Source organism: Nomascus leucogenys, chromosome 15, assembly GCF_006542625.1.
Source record: "Nomascus leucogenys isolate Asia chromosome 15, Asia_NLE_v1, whole genome shotgun sequence".
In the NCBI taxonomy this organism is placed as follows: Eukaryota; Metazoa; Chordata; class Mammalia; order Primates; family Hylobatidae; genus Nomascus; species Nomascus leucogenys.
The window spans coordinates 96,717,107-96,733,201 of NC_044395.1; the positions used below are offsets into that span (position 1 = coordinate 96,717,107).

A 16,095-nucleotide genomic window follows, 5' to 3' on the forward strand; every position below is an offset into this window, starting at 1 on the left:
ATTTGGAGTGCAGCTCGGGGGAATGAAGAGTCCTGCGGGATGCCTTGATGACCTTCTAGGGAATTCCTAGATAATCAGTTCTGGAAAGCGATTTGGCAGTTGTTGGAGCAGGAGGTCCTAGAATTGTTTCCTTTTGCCTTGCAGTCTTTCCTTCCTACCAGAATTGCTGTTCTAATTTCTAGAAGGTTGCCTGCCCCAGTCTTCCCTTTTCTCTCTTCCCACATTCTATAGTTTAAATCAGACAGTTCTATTGTTCACTTCCCTGGAAGGTAGTGAACAAAAAGTTGTTTATGTCCCCCCTGCTTCCAGCATCACACAGGACAAAGAGCCAGGACCTGGCCAGAATAATGCTGCCGAATGCTGGCTCTCTCCTGTTTCCTCAGCATCTCTGTCCATCAATCCATCCAACAGAGGTAGTACCAACTGTCCAACTTATAAAAGATATTGAATGAATAAAACCCAATCAAAGTCCCTCATTATAAGATAACTTATTTAAAGCACCCAACATAATGTGAGCTCTATTTATAATTTTTTATGTTATTGAAAGGTACGGGTGGTGATTTTGTGTATCTGTTGGATGTTGGTGGGGGCCAGGGGATATGGAGATAGCAAAACCACTCTTGACCATGTTTCTATAAAACTCTACAGAGTTGCAGGAAATATAAAACATCCTTAAACCTTGGTCAGCTTGGGAGGGTACCCTAATGATGTCTTTGGTTCTACCAGGAACAACCGACTTTTAGAATGCATTTGTATGTATGTGTGCAAAGGAGAGTCTGAAAAATACACCCTCTTTTCTCTTTTGTTCTTGAAAAACTTGAGCTCTAAAATCAAGAAGTTTGGGTTTGAAACCCAGCTCTACTTTGGGTGTGTTATTGGAAGTCTCTGGGTTTTCAGGTGTTTCATCTGTGAAATGGGTTTGGCTCTACCAAGAACAACCGATTTTTAGTGCGCATTGTATGTATTGTGCAAAGGAGAGTCTGAAAAGTGCACCTTCCTTTCTCTTTTGGGCTCGGGAAACTTGAGCAGCTCTAAAATCAAGAAGTTTGGGTTTGAAACACAGCTCCACTTTGGTTGAATTATAGTAACTCTCTGGATTTTTGGGTGTTTCATCTGTGAAATGGGTTTTATAATGGTATCTATCTCAAAGGGTGGTTGTGGGGATTACATGTGTTGTTGATATCTAAACTATGTAGAATCATGCCTGGCCCATAGAATTTAATACATATTAGCTTATTTATAGTTATTATTTTCACCTTCTTCTCCCTACTCCATCCCCACAATTGAACAAATCCCTTTCCTCCTACTTTCCTGTTTATTTTTCTTCCTAAATTACCGGTATTTATACAACAATCTAAGAGGTCCTGTGTTTTCCTTCTTTATTTGTATGACAGGTGTTCAGATATATTATAGATGAAGTTGAGAAAACAGCCTTGAATGTAGGGAGGTAGTATTGATCTTCTCTTTGTTTCTCCCATTTTGCTCTTTCTCTCCTTCCTGACCACTCATAGCACTTATAATAGTGTGGCCCTGATTATATGTGTCTTGTATTGTCTTTGGGTCATTTAGGTAGGCAGGTTGAGTCATGCCTTATCTTAACAACATTTTTTAATTCTAGAGGAGCCAGGTCTTTGGCTCTTTGAAAGACACACTGGCCCTTGCAGACGCCTCATCCCGTCTTTGGTGCTATATAAACGTGTTGTTTTGAACCCCACATGGTTGGTGGCAGATTCAGTAAGCTCTCACCTCCTGGCCCTCTCTCTGTCCTCTCTAGGGCCAGGAGCTGACTATCCGCCAGATCTCCCTGCTGGGCTTCCGAGACCTGGTCCTGCTGAAGGTGAAGCTGGGTGACCTGCTGCTGCTGGCCCAGTCCAAGCTGCCCTCGTCCATTGTCCAGATGTTGCTCATCCTGCAGGTGAGGCTGTGCTGGAGACTTGCCCCAAGGTGGAGGGAGGGAGTGAGGGAAGAGATTGAGGGGGAAGGAACCTAGTGACCAGAGCACCTTAGCTTGGCTTACTACTATTTAGTTTGTTGGCCCTTGTGCATTCATTCATTCATTCATTTGTTCATTTGAGGTGCATTCACCGAGCACCTGTTAGGTCCTGGTGCTGTGCTTGGTGCCAGGACTACACTGGGGAGTGAGGGAAGCATAGTCTTTCGTTCAGGAAGTAGATGCCCTTTTCCCCTCTCCAGTGATGCCAGGGAGCCACAAGTTGCAAGTCACAGCAAAGAATACACTTCGGCCTAGCTTAAGCAGATGAGGAACTCCCTGAAAAGCTCCCAGGGCACATGGACTTCAGGAAGGATTACAACCAGGAATGAGGCTGTCCCAGGCCATGAAACCACCATCCTCTCTCTACTTCCTAGTCTCTACTTTGGGCTAGCCTTGTCTGTCTAGGCTGCCTTGTCTGTCTTCATCTTGTCCTATCTTTCCTGGGCTTGGTCTTTTTCTCCCTGCAGGCTTATGTTCTGTGTTTGGTTTGTACCTGATCGAATGTGACACCTCACAGCTGATGTGCCTCCAGTAAGAGACTGCCCAGTGGCTGCCTAGTGTCACTCAATCCCAATTCTAAATCAGTACTAGGAATCTGAGCTAACACCTATTGATCCTTGGCTATGTGCCAGGCACAGGGCAAGGACTTTAAGTGTGTTGTTTCCTTAATCAGATAATCCAGACAATCACTGTATGAAGTAGGCATTGTTGTTATTCCCATTTTAGAGGTGAGGAAAATGAAACCTAGTAAGTTTGTGTGCTTGCCTGAGGTCCCTCAGCTAGGAAGAGGCAATAAGATTTGGAATTATGCACACCGTGCTTCCTCCCCAGAGGAAATAATTTAATTGGTCCAGCTTGGGCTAGATGATTCCTCTTTGCCCAATCAGCCATGACCCTTGAATAAGATCAAGCAGTATAAACATGGCCTTGGCAAACTCATTCCTATGGGTGGGGACACACAATTCTCAAAGAGTAGGGTTTTTGGCTAGGGACAGCCCCAAGAGGTGACTACTATGCCTCTTCACCTCTGTAACAAGTTCAGATGCTGCAGCATTAGCTCTGAGCCCTCTGAAGCTGGAAGATGGCTTCATCCTTGATCAGGCTAGTGGTGACCCCTTGCTGCCCTCACAGCAGCTATAGAATGTCAGGCACTGGGGCCCCAATCCTTCCCCCACATCCCCCAGCTGGTGTTCTTTTTCAGTCCTTGAAGCTGGGCCATCCTTCTGGGCATTCTCCCCCTTTCCTGTAATTAGAGAGGAGGAAGAGTTGCCTAATAGGATGAGGGTGGGTGTAATTGGCCGGAATGCCAGGTCAAGTATTTTTATGGAAGAGATGGAGAAGGAGAGGGATAGAAAGATGCATGTGGGGCTCGGGTCTGAGAAGCCTTAATTGGAATATGCTTCCTGAATAAGGGGTCTTGAAAATGAGCCCTTTGGGATTCTGATAGGAAAATTCGGGAAGTTGGGCTCCCATCTTCCCATTTCAGTTTATAACAGTTTAGGGCTGAGAAGTGATTCCTTTGTTTTGGGCGGTGGTGGTTTATTTGGTTTTGTGGGAAGGAGAATTGATCCAGTCCTGCAGGTGAAGGCTCTCACCTGTTGCTGCTGGAACAGGAGGGCCTGTGTCTATAATGAAAAACGCCTATCACATTCCAAAATTCCGGGCCCTGTGCCAGGTAGCCCTGCAACCATATGAGAAAGCTGTCATCATACCCCTGAGTCCCCAAAGACAGGTGAGACTGCTTGCCCAGGAGAATCTACCCTCATGCACTCTGGTCCCCGCCCCCATTTGCTCTCCATGGGACGGCCTCAAACTCTTCAGTGGTTTCCAATCAATCTTAGAAAAACAGCCCAAGTCTGCACCCTGGCCTTCAGCATCTCCCACCCTTCCATCCCTGCCTAGAACCTGACTTCCCCACTGCTCTGGTCTTCTTGGCTTCTCCTGGCTGCCATGGGATCTTTGTGCTCACCATTCCTCCTGCTCAGAACACTTTGTCTTCTGGGCTCCTCAAGCCCCTGTCTAATCAAGGCAGGTCAATGTTTTCTCCTTGCCCTTGTGCCCTCAGCACCCAGCACAGTCTTTGGCACATAATAGGTATTAATTAAACACTGTCCAGGGAATATAGCACCAGCCAGTAGAAGGTTGAGCAGGACTGATGCTGGGTGCCTGACCTCACACCCATGTTGGTGACCGTCATGTAGGGCTTATTCTCTTGGCAGAGGGAAGTACAGTCAAAGAAGCTCTGGGATCATGGTGAATTTCCAGAAAGTCAGGCAAGGGAATGGTTCCTCCTGTGTCTATACCATTATTTTTCCCATCTCACAGCTGAGATGGAGGTTCAGAGAAGGTGGTGACCTTTCTCAAGGTCTTGTACTCATTTATAAGAGAGCTGGATTGCTCCCCATCCCTTAGCCCTTGTCTTCCTACCTCCACTTAGCCTTTCTAGGCAACTACTGCCTCCCTTCTGCAGCCTCCCAGGGTACTCGGAAATGCCCCACAGGCATCCTACAGATCATTAAAGATCGTCCCTGTCTCCTGCAGGGCATCTGGCATCACTTCCCCTGCGGGCTTCCTGGGAATGGTGCCTTTGGCCCATGTTCTTCCTCGCCAGGAGCTCTAGAGCCTGGGCTTGGGGCAGGGGTGTGACTGTGAAGAACCCGGATCTTTCCCCGGCCCACGTCCATCTTGAGCAGCAAGGGCGACGGCCTCTGGATCTGAATGGAACTTCCAGGTGGCACTGCCCTGGGGCCATATCTGCTACAGGAAATTTAGGCCTTGGTACTTAGAATTGTCCATTCTCTCCCTAGACCTGCACTTTCCACAGTGCCATGAGACCTGGGGCTGATATTTTTCAAAACTACCTGACCCTGCTACAGAGAAAAGAGCTCTTAGGCCTTCAGCTCTGTCTTTTCTGTCACTCTTCCACAATGTCCCTGACCCAACTCCACCCTTCCCAAGATGTACAAATACTCCTACAGTGGGCCATGTGCTCTGCCTTCAAACTGCCCCAGTGAGAGGCAGAATCAGAGATATTGACCAGTGTGAAGATCTGTTTCCTCCCAGCTGATGCAGACAGGTCCTGAGACCACCGTAAGAATGGTGCATTCTCAGGGGCCCCAGCCAGGCAGGGTGTGCAGCCTATGTTCAAAGGACCCTGAGCTTGGTTTTATTTTCTCCCATCACCATTTGACATTCTTAATGATTTTTGAACACGAGGCCCTGCATTTTCATTTTCCGCTGGACCACACAAATTCCATAGCTGTTTGGCAGCCAAGCCAAGGGCTGAGGACAGCACCTTCCTAGAGGGCCGTGAACAAGCCAAGTTCTCAGCAGCAATTTTTCTGAGAGAAAACCATCCAGCTCCAAATCACGTGTTCATTATCCATTTTCTTCTCACCTTTTGCCACTTCTCCTTTTTCTGTGGTCCCTCCCTGTTTAGCATGTATGGAAGGTTTGGGGGAGAAGCCACTCATTTTCTCTGCATCTCTTCTGGCCCTGTTTCTACCTCCAAATCTGCACCGTAGCCCCATCCTCAGCCTCCTTGTATTTCCTGAAGCTGTGTCCTCTCTCCCTCAGCCCCTGGCCGCACCCATCTCGGTGTAATGGTACCAAAAAGGGGCCAAGGAAGAGCCTGTTTCCTTAGCAGCTTACCTCTCCCCCTGGGATTGCCAAAATGCAGGAGTCAGCCGTTCCTGTCTCATTACCTGAACAGCTTCCCCTTCAATCCCTGCAACACCGCACTGGAGTGGAGTCTACTGTGAAAGTGAAAGTGATTTAGAGTCTACTCCATTTCAAGAATTTGCTTGTTAACCCCTTGGGCTGGGCACAGCCCCACGAAGATTTGTTTCTTTCCTGGCCAGTCCCCTCTCCTGCCAGGTGGTCTTTGCTTCTTTGCAGCCCCTCAACATGACAGCATGTTTGAGTCCTTTCCAGCAAGAAGCTGAACTCCCCAGGAGTCTGCCAGTTTTCTAGAAAACATTGGTTACTGGCTCCTTTCTGGTTTTGACCATTCTTTACTCAGGGCTTCGCTTTGAGGACTCCTGTCATGCCAGGGTTTTTAATTGGCTCTTCATCTTGGTGCTAAAACTATTCCTGGCTCAGAAGGAATTATCCCTTTCTCTTATAGCCCTGAACTTTTCCGTATTCTTTCCTCTCTTCTTTTCTAGCCTGTTAGCAAGTGGCAGAAGAGGGGATCAGAGCCAGATAGCCTGGGTTCCAGTCCAGGGTTTTTGCCATTTACTGGCTGTGTTTTTCTACTCAAGGTATTTAAGCTCTCTGGGTCTTTAGTTCTTCATCCATAGAAGGGGGATAATAAGAGCACCTTCCTCTTTGCATTGTCAGGAGACCTCTGTGCATTAATATATGTTAAATGTCTCTGTGCTGTTTATGAACCTGTCACGATGACAGTATGGGTAGGATTATTGTCTTTGAGACCAGCCAGATCCCAGCCTTGGAGGTGGGACACCCACACTGCATTGGTGGCCCAATGGGAGAGGCTGCTGTGGTACTAACCATGCACAGTTCTAATTGCAGTGACCCATGACAAGTGACTAAGGCTTCAGGCCTCAGTTTCCTTCATTCTAACTGCAAGGATGCTGCCTGCCAGCAACACAGCCTTGTACATTGGAGGAGGACAATCAGGATTTGTTGAGTGCGAACCTGCTCGTCATGGCAATGAACACTGACCTTTGTGTATCTTGGCTGTTCATTTTCCAGAGTGTTCACGAGCCCACAGGCCCAAGTGAGAGTTATTTGCAACTGGAGGAGCTGGTGAAGCAAGTGGTTTCTCCTTTCCTCGGCATCAGCGGGGACCGTAGCTTCTCAGGCCCCACGTACACGCTGGGTAAGGAGTGCGGCTCTCAAGTTGTCAAGAGGCGCAGTGATCATGATACAAGCACTGTTTAACTGAGCACTGTTTAACTGAGCACTGATACCAGCACTGTTTAACTGAGCACAGCCTTTTGCTTCCTGTGCGGGTCAGTGCAAATCCATGCATCTTAAGCACTCACGTTCCTGGCCTCTGGAGGTTGCAGTAACCTTCTCCCCCTTGATGATTCCTCCCCAAGGACCGACACTGTGCCTCTGTGGTGGTGCTTGTCTGATCCATATCTTTGATCAGTGGCTTTGATTATTTTGGTGTGCCTAGGACATTAATCTTTCTGTATCTGACACCAGAAACTGTGCTTTGTTACACCCTCCCTCTGGTTGAGTAGAGAAACCGCCTGTGATGGATTTCCCTTTGAAACCAACTGGAAATGTCAGGCCAACTTGTGTGTATGGCCAGATGTTACCGAGTTGCTGTCTCTCACTCCATTTCTGTAGGTACCACCACATGGCAAGGAGAGGGGCTCTTGGATTTGGGGACAAATCCTGTTGGGGCCTTTTTTTGATGGCTGTAAACCTAGCATCAGTGAGTGTCAGGCTCTGTACCAGGCACCTTGGAAAATCTGGAGATGAATCAGATCTGTTCCTTCTCTCAGTGACACTGCAGTCTAGATGGGTTCAGTACAAATATCTCTATAATATAATACAAAATAGCTCTCAGACCAGTCTTTGTAGAAATAGCTGTATGATAAGGCTTCCAATAATAATAAACCCAGTTATTGTCTGAAATATAAACGCTCAAAATGCAGAAACGTTTTATTCATTGTTCTGTCCCCAGGAATGGTGCCCGGCATATAGTAGGCACTCAAAAAATGTTAGATGATGGCAGCAATGGTACTTTGGGGCCAGGGGAACCAGCACCCACAGAGAGATGCAGAGGCGGAAATGGATTACTCAAATTGGGAACCTGATGCCCCCTCTTCTCGCTTTAATGGAGTTGTAGTTGTTGAGCTTCAAAGAAAGGAGTGTCCTCCAGTGAGGTTCCTGCCCCTTCCTAGGCCTCTCTACCACAGCAAGAGCCAGGGCCAGCTGGCAGTTTTCACCACCCTGCTCATGTTTTTCTGGAGACACCAGCTTAACCACAGCCACCACAGATCGGAGGGTGCTGGCCCTAGCCTGCTGCCTGCTGGTTCTTCTCCCTCCTCCCTCCCTTCCTCACTCATTCCTCCCAGGAGCTGCAATGAGCCAGAGTTTCAGTGACACTGAAGGAAAACAGTCTTCTGCAGCCCCACTCTGAGCTGGGCGCCACGTGGCTGCGGTCTCCCTGGAGCCCACCTTCCTGCTGGCTCAGCTCACCAAATTTGGGGGACGGGGGCATCCAGGGAGCTGTCAGGACGTCAGCAGGTTAGCTGGGCCGTGGCAGGAACGCCACCATTGTTTGTGCCTAATGCCAGTGTAGAGGAAGAAAAACAGTTTTTCTTCCAACTCTCCTAAGCTCTTAGTTGGAACAGACAGACCCCTGTAACACATTAACAGGAGAAAAACGGCAGCTTATTAATATTGTATGTTTCATACAAACATGGGTCACACCCAGGGGGTTAGTAGTTCTTAAATACGTGGCTTTGAATTCCAGCTTATATAGCATCTTCAACAACAAAAAATAAATTTCTAGAGAAGTGACAAGGCAAAGAAAAACAACTTTGAGTCTTCAGAAGTGGCAGCTTGTGGCAAGGGAAATAGATGGCAGATAAGCGCTGGTTAGTGAGGCTTGTTCATGTAGGTTTCTCTGATGCCATTGCTGGCTGATAAGGGTCTAAAATTGTCTTCAGTGGTTAACCTTTGCTCTCCCTGGTAGAAGTGGGATGGGATACCGTTTGTCTTTATACATCTATATCCTGCCTTTAAGCAAATAGAGGGAGGACAGAGAGCTTCCTCTGTCTGCTTCTTAACTGCCTTCGGTTCATAAATCCTTATGCCCAAGAGGCATATTTTGTGGTGGCATATTCTGGTGTCCTATCCCAGGAACAAGAGTCGATTGGGACATTTGTTCAGTGAGGACTCACTCTAAGAGGGGATAGCTTTAGCTTTCCAACTAAAATAAGAATAATGCACACTTTTGCCAAATTATAAAGCAAAGACTCAAGGTTTTATTCTTGTACCTAGGACAGTCCCTGCCTCTGGAGAGTTGTCGCACTAGGGGCAGGGAGGGAAGGATGTGACCCTCTTTTGGTTAATTGTAAATGATCATTTCAGCAAATGTGTACTAAGACCCTGTCCTAGCACCCTGGGAGGTGCCATAGATACATCCGTAAATGAAGCCAACCCATCCCTGCCCTCCAGTGCACACAGCCCAGGGAAGAAGTCACAAACAAGGCAGTGTCTCATCAGTGTACACATGTTCTGAGGGGGAAAGTACACGGGCCACGGGTCCCGGGGCACAGGGACTTCATCTTGACTAGGGAATCAGGGAAGACTGCCTGGAGGAAGTAATGATGTGTGCGATGGGACCTGCAGGATGAATATAAGTTAGCTGAGGAAACAGAGAGGGATGACTATCCCAAGGCCAAGGGGAGGACCTTGGGAGGGTTTGGAGGACAGGAGGTGAGCAAGAGGAAGGAGCGTTAGAGGAACTGAAAGGGCTTCAGCGTTGCAAGGAAGCTGATGGCAAGGGAAGCTACTGGACACAGACCTCGTCCTGGGCATGGTGCTGGGGGTGCTGGATGCTGGGCCATGGAGCAGACACTGCTGTTCCCAGGTTTACAGGTGAAGCAAGCGAGGATTAAGGTCACATGGAGCCAGGATTCCAATGCCTCAAGCTGTGGATACTTTATCAGCTGCCCCACATGCTCTACCATCGCCCCCACCCCCACTGACCGCTGCCAAGTTTGAGGAGGTGACTTTATTAAGGGACAGCCCAGGAGGTGTTCCTTAGCCCAAGAGGGATCCTAAGCCAGACATTTCACCCCATGTCTCTGGATACTAAGAAGCTAAAGTGGTCACAGCGGTGCCCATCCTGACCGGGGACACTGCTTTCCAGATAAAGAGAGGACTCTCAGGGCCTCCGTCTACCCCTTAGTAAAAGGTTTATTTTGCCTGTGGGAGGGGAGCATTGAGATCGCTGGCTGAAGTAAAAACTAAGGAGTCGGGTTGGGGGTGATAAACCCCTTTACGTATGGGAGGGCTTTGCCGCAGCTCACTTGGGCCAGAGGATAGGTAGGCGTGGTCGCAGGTAGGCGTGGTCGCAGGTAGGCGTGGTCGCAGGTAGGCGTGGTCGCAGGTAGGCGTGGTCGCAGGTGGGCGTGGTCACAGGCAGTGGGCCGGGGGTAGGGGGCCACCCATCCCGTCAGAAGCCGCCACTCACACTGGATGACTGACCAGGGTTTTGGCACGTAACTCATTCCATCCTCCAAGGTACTGTTGTGCTTTTAGTCTCCAGGTCACCCACAGGGTAGGTGACCAGAGCCAGAGAAGCGGTTTATTCCCGGGGCTCCGCACTGCACCCACGCGCCTGCATCTGTGTTTGACTGCACGAGGATTCTCGGGAGGTGTCCCTTCCTGCCAGCCCGGCCTCACCCCTGGGTATGCATGGGTCAGAGGCCCATGATGAGAGTGAGAGAATGTGCCCCCCTCTCCAAAGCAGCCACTTGTCTGCAACAGTGGGAGCTGGTGAGGGAGGAGGAAGAGGATAGTGAAACTTTTTTTAAAAGGCCGACTCCTCAGAGGCTGGCCTTTGCCCTGTCTTTCAAGTCCCTGAAGCCTCCAGGCTGTTTCCCTGATGTTTGCAGGGCCCTCCCAAGCACACACTCAGCAGCACGCTCGACTTCTCCCACACAAAGGCCCTGGCCTCCCACAGGCCTCCGTCCATTGTGTCTCCCTGGGGGAGGGCCCTTCTCTTTCAGGATACTGTAACTTCTCTGCGTGACAAGCCAGCATTCACGGCTTTCAGGTGCCAGCCTGGAGAGGGACGCCCACCACGGGCTTGGTGTGCTGGGGTCACAATGGCCGTATTATGGCGGTCGCTCCGGTGGGGCCTGGCCAGGGAGCCTGGGAGATCAAAAGCCTGAGAACCAAGTCCCCAACAAAGGGCCCGAGGACGGCCTTATCCAGGCTTTGCTTCTCTCTGGGGGTCTGAAAGGAGCTGGTCTTGCTGGCTCCGGTGCAGGGGATGAATGCCAGTGAATGCCAGTGCTCAGCAGGGCTCCTGGTGAGTGAGGAGGGAATAAAGCCTCCCCTTGGTCTCACCCCGTGTGAAAGGGAAGAGGAGGAGGCAGAGGTGGCCTGGAGATGCCAGCTGAAATGGCAGGACCCGGCCCTCTTCCCGCTAAAAGGGCACCACTGCAAGGGAAGGGCTGGTTTGGAGCCCCAGGGGGTACCCACAGGGTAATCAGTCCCTTAGTGGGAGATTCCCTTCCCTGGGTGACAGGGCCCTGCCTTCCCGGGAGCAAAGAAGAAAAAGGTTGGGGAGGAGAACAAGAAGCAAGAGTGTCGGTCGCTGTCTGCCAGCCCCGGGCCTGGCGTTCAGTTTTAAGGCCTCCCGAGGGGCCCAGCAGGCCTGACCTCCCAGTGGGGACACAGCTGACGCACTTGTCTGAGGCTTGGCTCTGAAGTCTGGCGGGAACTTAGCAAGGAAACGCTGTCTGCCCGGGGGACTCAACACAGCCTTGCGGTCCCTGTGGTCCTGGCTCTGCCCACACCCAATCTTGGGAATGAAAACATTCCACCCAGAGTAGAAGGAAGAGCTGTGGCCTCTTCTGTGAGTCATCAGCAGGGGGAGAGAGGCTGAGGCAGCTGTGGAGAGAGCAGGGCCTTGGAAACTACAAGAGCTGGGGCTCAGCTGTGTGGCCTGGAGCAACTTCTGAGCCACAGAGGGCTGAGCACAGAGGCCCTGTCCTTCCATTCAGAGCCAGCAGGAGGAAGAAGCTGCCCTGTCTCAGGGAAGGGCCGGGTAGAGCTGCCTGCTGTGTTATGGACGCCCAGCTAAAGGCGGCCTGGCGCCCGTGGAATCACTCCCCAAGGAGGTTGTGTGTACCTCTCCAATCCCTCCCCTGGATCCCAAACCACATCCTTGGCCTTGCCTTGCTGTATTGCCATGTCCTATTTCTCAGCCGCTCCCTTACGCTGAGCTTGCTCGTTGAGAGCAGGGATTTTGCATCCCAGGACCTGGCACAGACCTCTCCTGTGAGTGAGTGGTTCAGTCTGTAAGTCAAGCCTAGAGAAGCACAGCCCATCTGAAATAGGCTTTCTTTGTGACTTCTCTTCTTCTCCTCTCAATTTCCAGGGTGCTGTCATCTGTATCTCTGACCTGACATTTGTCACACTGACCTGTTCTAACAGTTATTTGTGTGTGTGGGTCATGAGCTGGGCCTGTGCTCTCAGCTCTGGGTTTGAGTCCTGGTTTCATCACTAACTATGACTGTAGTTATTCCACATCTCAACTTGAGGTTCTTCTGCAAAGTGGCTAGAAGCCATCAGTGGAGCGCCTCCTTTTTGGTGCAGTACCTAGCATATCACAGACGCTCAGCCAATAGCTGCTCCTAAGAACTCTTTCTCCTGACATGTGAACATACATGCATGGAGGTACACAAGTGTGCTGGGCTCAAGCCCCTGTTGGGGGCCCCACATCAGATTTATGTTTCTTTTCTTCTCTGCAGCTAGTGCAGCATTTTGCATGTACAGGTAGTAGTGTTTGTTGAAGGTGGGGACAGGTGGTGTTGGGGTCTCCTCCTCCAGGGCAGCCCCCCTCACTCTGGCTCCAGCTCTTGGCCTGTGAGCAGCCAGAGTGGCTTCTCTTGTCCATTTGCTGCCTGGGCCCTCCAAGGATCATTGGAGACACCTTTCCCTGGCTCATCCCTGTGGGTTGGGACCTGTGGAAATCATCAGACGAATTCTCATTTCCTACAAAGATGCTGCATGTGTCTGCCAGGCAAGTTGATTTCCTGTTCTCTCGATTTACCCTCTGTCCTCTCTGGTCCCAGCCTTTCTTCCAAGTTTCAGCCATGTTATCAAATCTAACATTAATACTCTATCTTTCCAGATACCCCTTCCCCAAAGAGAGGAGTCCCCCATACTCTTATAAAACATTATCGAGGCCGGGCGCAGTGGCTCACACTGTAATCCCAGCACTTTGGGAGGCTGAGGTGGGCGGATCACGAGGTCAGGAGTTCGAGACCATCCTGGCTAACACGGTGAAACCCCGTCTCTACTAAAAATACAAAAAATTAGCTGGGCGTGGTGGTGGGCGCCTGTAGTCCCAGCTACTCTGGAGGCTGAGGCAGGAGAATGGCGTGAACCCAGTAGGCGGCGCTTGTAGTGAGCCAAGATCGTGCCATTGCACCCCAGCCTGGGCTACAGAGCGAGACTCCGTCTCAAAAAAACAAAAAACAAAATAAAACATTGAAATCTCTAGCAACATTAGAAATAATGTCACTACTGTCTACCTCTTTGACCCTACCCTTTGCACAAACCCCTCCTGGCAGGTAGGTACCCAGTCTCAGAGGCCCAGACATCTGCATGCAGCAAATGCTCCCCAGACAGGTCTCGTCCCGTCTCCTGCTAGACTGGTTGTAGGGTTCGGGTCCCAACATGGGTTTCCCAACAGCAATCTGAAGTGTGTACTTCTATCAGCAGTGAGAGAGAAATGAAGGGCATTTTTTTTTAAGGACAGTTTTTCAATGGGATCCTTGCTGCTTTGAACTCTTCTGGTGCTTCTGTTTTATAGTTATTGATTTTGGAGATCATAAAAGTAATACAGGTTATTATAAGAATGCCGGAACATTATAGAAATGTGGAACTTGGAGAGTGCGAGCGTCCATGCTTCAGAAAGAACCGCTGCCAATGCCTGGCACATTCTTGGTTGCTCCTTGGCGTTTTGTCTCTTATCTCCAAAGAGGGGCGCCAGTGTCAGCTTCTTGTGTAGCATCTGCCGGGGGGCCGTGTTTGCTATTACTTGACTTCAGCAGGTGGGCTGCTTCAAGTAACATGTCTTCTGAGGGCAGCAGCAGTCCCCTGAGACACAGCAGCATGTAGTGGGGAAAGTTTGGGCACTGCCATCTAGAACCCAAGAGAACCGGAACTGAGCCTGAGTCTTCCTCATCTATCAGTGGGCATACTGAGAACAACTCTGTTTTGGAGAGAGATTGGGACTAAACAGCGAGATCATGGGTGGGAACACACTCTACACTCTAAATTCTATGTATTATCCTTTGATTTTGAAACATTGTTATTGTTACCACCAAATAGGCCCCTTGGGCTTCTGAGTCAGTAGACTCAAGATTTAGTCCAAAGGGTTAGAATTTCATTCTCTTCATTATTTATACACACACACAACAGTCCGATGATGGGAGCTGCTGTGAGCTTTGCAGACGGATGTGGGCAGGTCTTGCTGTGATCTCCTTCCGGGAGCATGGGCTCTGGAAGTGGCTGACACACATGTCTAGGGCCCTCCAGATCCACTGGAAGAGCAGAGAGTAAACTAAAGCAGCATGAGCCACGTGTCCCCATGGCCAGTCTGTGAACAGCATGGTTTGCTTTCCTCTTGGAAAGTGGGGTGTTCCCCCTCCTGTCTGAGTGTGGTGGAAATACTGATACCATCGGGCCCCGCTCCCTTTCTCCCCACAGCATTGTCCTGCCTGGCTGGCAGAGGGAACACCTTTCTCTTGGGTCTTCAGGGTGTCAGAGATATGGGCACTGTGGAAGGCAGGGACAGGTGAAATGATGTGTGTGATTGGGAAGCTGGGGAGAGGTGTGCACTGGCAGAAAGGGAGGCTGAAAAGAAGAGAAGGCCCAGAACAGAACCCACCCATCCCCCAGCCCTCTGAAGCTGTGTTTCTCCCATGGCCGTGCCTTCAAACTCACTCTATCCCGGCCAGACCGGTTGCAGTGGCTGGACCATCCCATACTTCTGCCTCTCTCAGGTCCAGAGCCGCTCAGTTCGTGACATGATACCAGGCCTAGGTGGCAGAGGAGGCAGCACTGCCTCAAGAGGAGCATGGGTTGAGGGACTTCTCTGGGACCAAGGGACCCAGCCTTGTCATGGTGCTTACTCTATTCCAAACTCTGTGCAGGTTTCTGCCCTAGCGCAGCCCATGTGAAGGTGGGACAGCAGAGGCCCTGGGAGCTGGGGTGTCGCTGTCAGATTTGCTTCCTCTCTTGGGACTCTACTCCCCAGGCTTCAGTTACCTGAGTGTTTTGGTTCTTCTCCTGCCTCTCTGACCCACCCTAGGGTTTCCTTCCTTCTGGAAAGGCAATGGGGCTCACCTGGTTTTTGGAGGCTGCTATCTGTGCTCCAGTCCCAGCTTTGCCTCTTCTTTGCAATGTTGAACAAGTTATTTAACCTCTCCGTGCTTTGATTTCCCCATCTGTAAAGTGGCAGTGGTGATAACAGTACCCACCTCATTGGGTTGAGAGGATTTAATTATTCACAGATACAAGATGCTCAGATCAGCACCCAACATTCTTAAGTGCTATCCTGTGTGTTAGCTGTTAATACTTTAGCCCCTCTGAAAGTAGTGCTGTTAGCCCCCCTCATTTTATCCACCCAGCATAGGTGTACACATGGGAATAATGTAGTCCTTTACCCCATCTTCATTTTCAGAGAGGTCACATTTACTCAGAGGGCCCCAGACATTACTAAGTTCCAGAGGACTTTGATTTTCATATCCTAAAATGTTTTCTTCTTGTCGTAAAATGCCCACATATGGAATGAAAATTTTAAAGATGTATCAATAAAAAGATAATGAAATTTTAAAAATCACCAGGTAATACCTTTACCCAGAGATGGTAACTAGGTATTTTGATGTAGCCTTTCCCAATTTTTATGCATCGCTGTGGTGGGTGAATACAACACCCAGTATGACCCCAGTTTTGCTTAAAAAGGGACAAAATGCATATAATACTGTTGCTTATATTCTGCTTTTGTCACCAAATATTATCATTTCTCACTGTCCTTAAATATTATTTGAAAATGACCAGATTTCTGTCTTTAGATAAAAACTTCTTTTTCCAGCTCAAAACTGCATGTCTGTCGGCCGATGAGGTTGCCCCTTCAGCATCTCAGATGTGATGTGGCCAGGACCCGGCGCTGGGTCTCACGATCTGCCTCCTCTGCATCCTCCCCATCCATCGCCCCTCCCCCAAGTCTGCCGTTCCCTTGTTCCGTCCCACAGCTCCTCCTCCCTGCCCCACTCCCACGATCTCTTAGTTGTGGGGTTCTGTAGTATCTCTGTAGTGTCCCTGTAGTGTCTCCGGCGGCCATCCTCCTCACCTTACCCTCATCACCA

At 49.8% G+C, this 16,095-nt stretch overlaps 1 protein-coding gene across 1 annotated transcript in view; it reads left to right on the forward strand.

The window, feature by feature from the left end:
• The window catches only part of PRR5L (proline rich 5 like), a 61,103-nt gene that overhangs the window by 41,664 nt on the left and 3,344 nt on the right, over positions 1-16,095 (forward strand). Inside the window, exons 6-7 of the mRNA XM_003254434.4 lie at positions 1,775-1,915; positions 6,710-6,836. Of these exons, the coding sequence (XP_003254482.1) occupies positions 1,775-1,915; positions 6,710-6,836 (268 nt within the window). The remainder of the gene's footprint in view (positions 1-1,774; positions 1,916-6,709; positions 6,837-16,095) is intronic.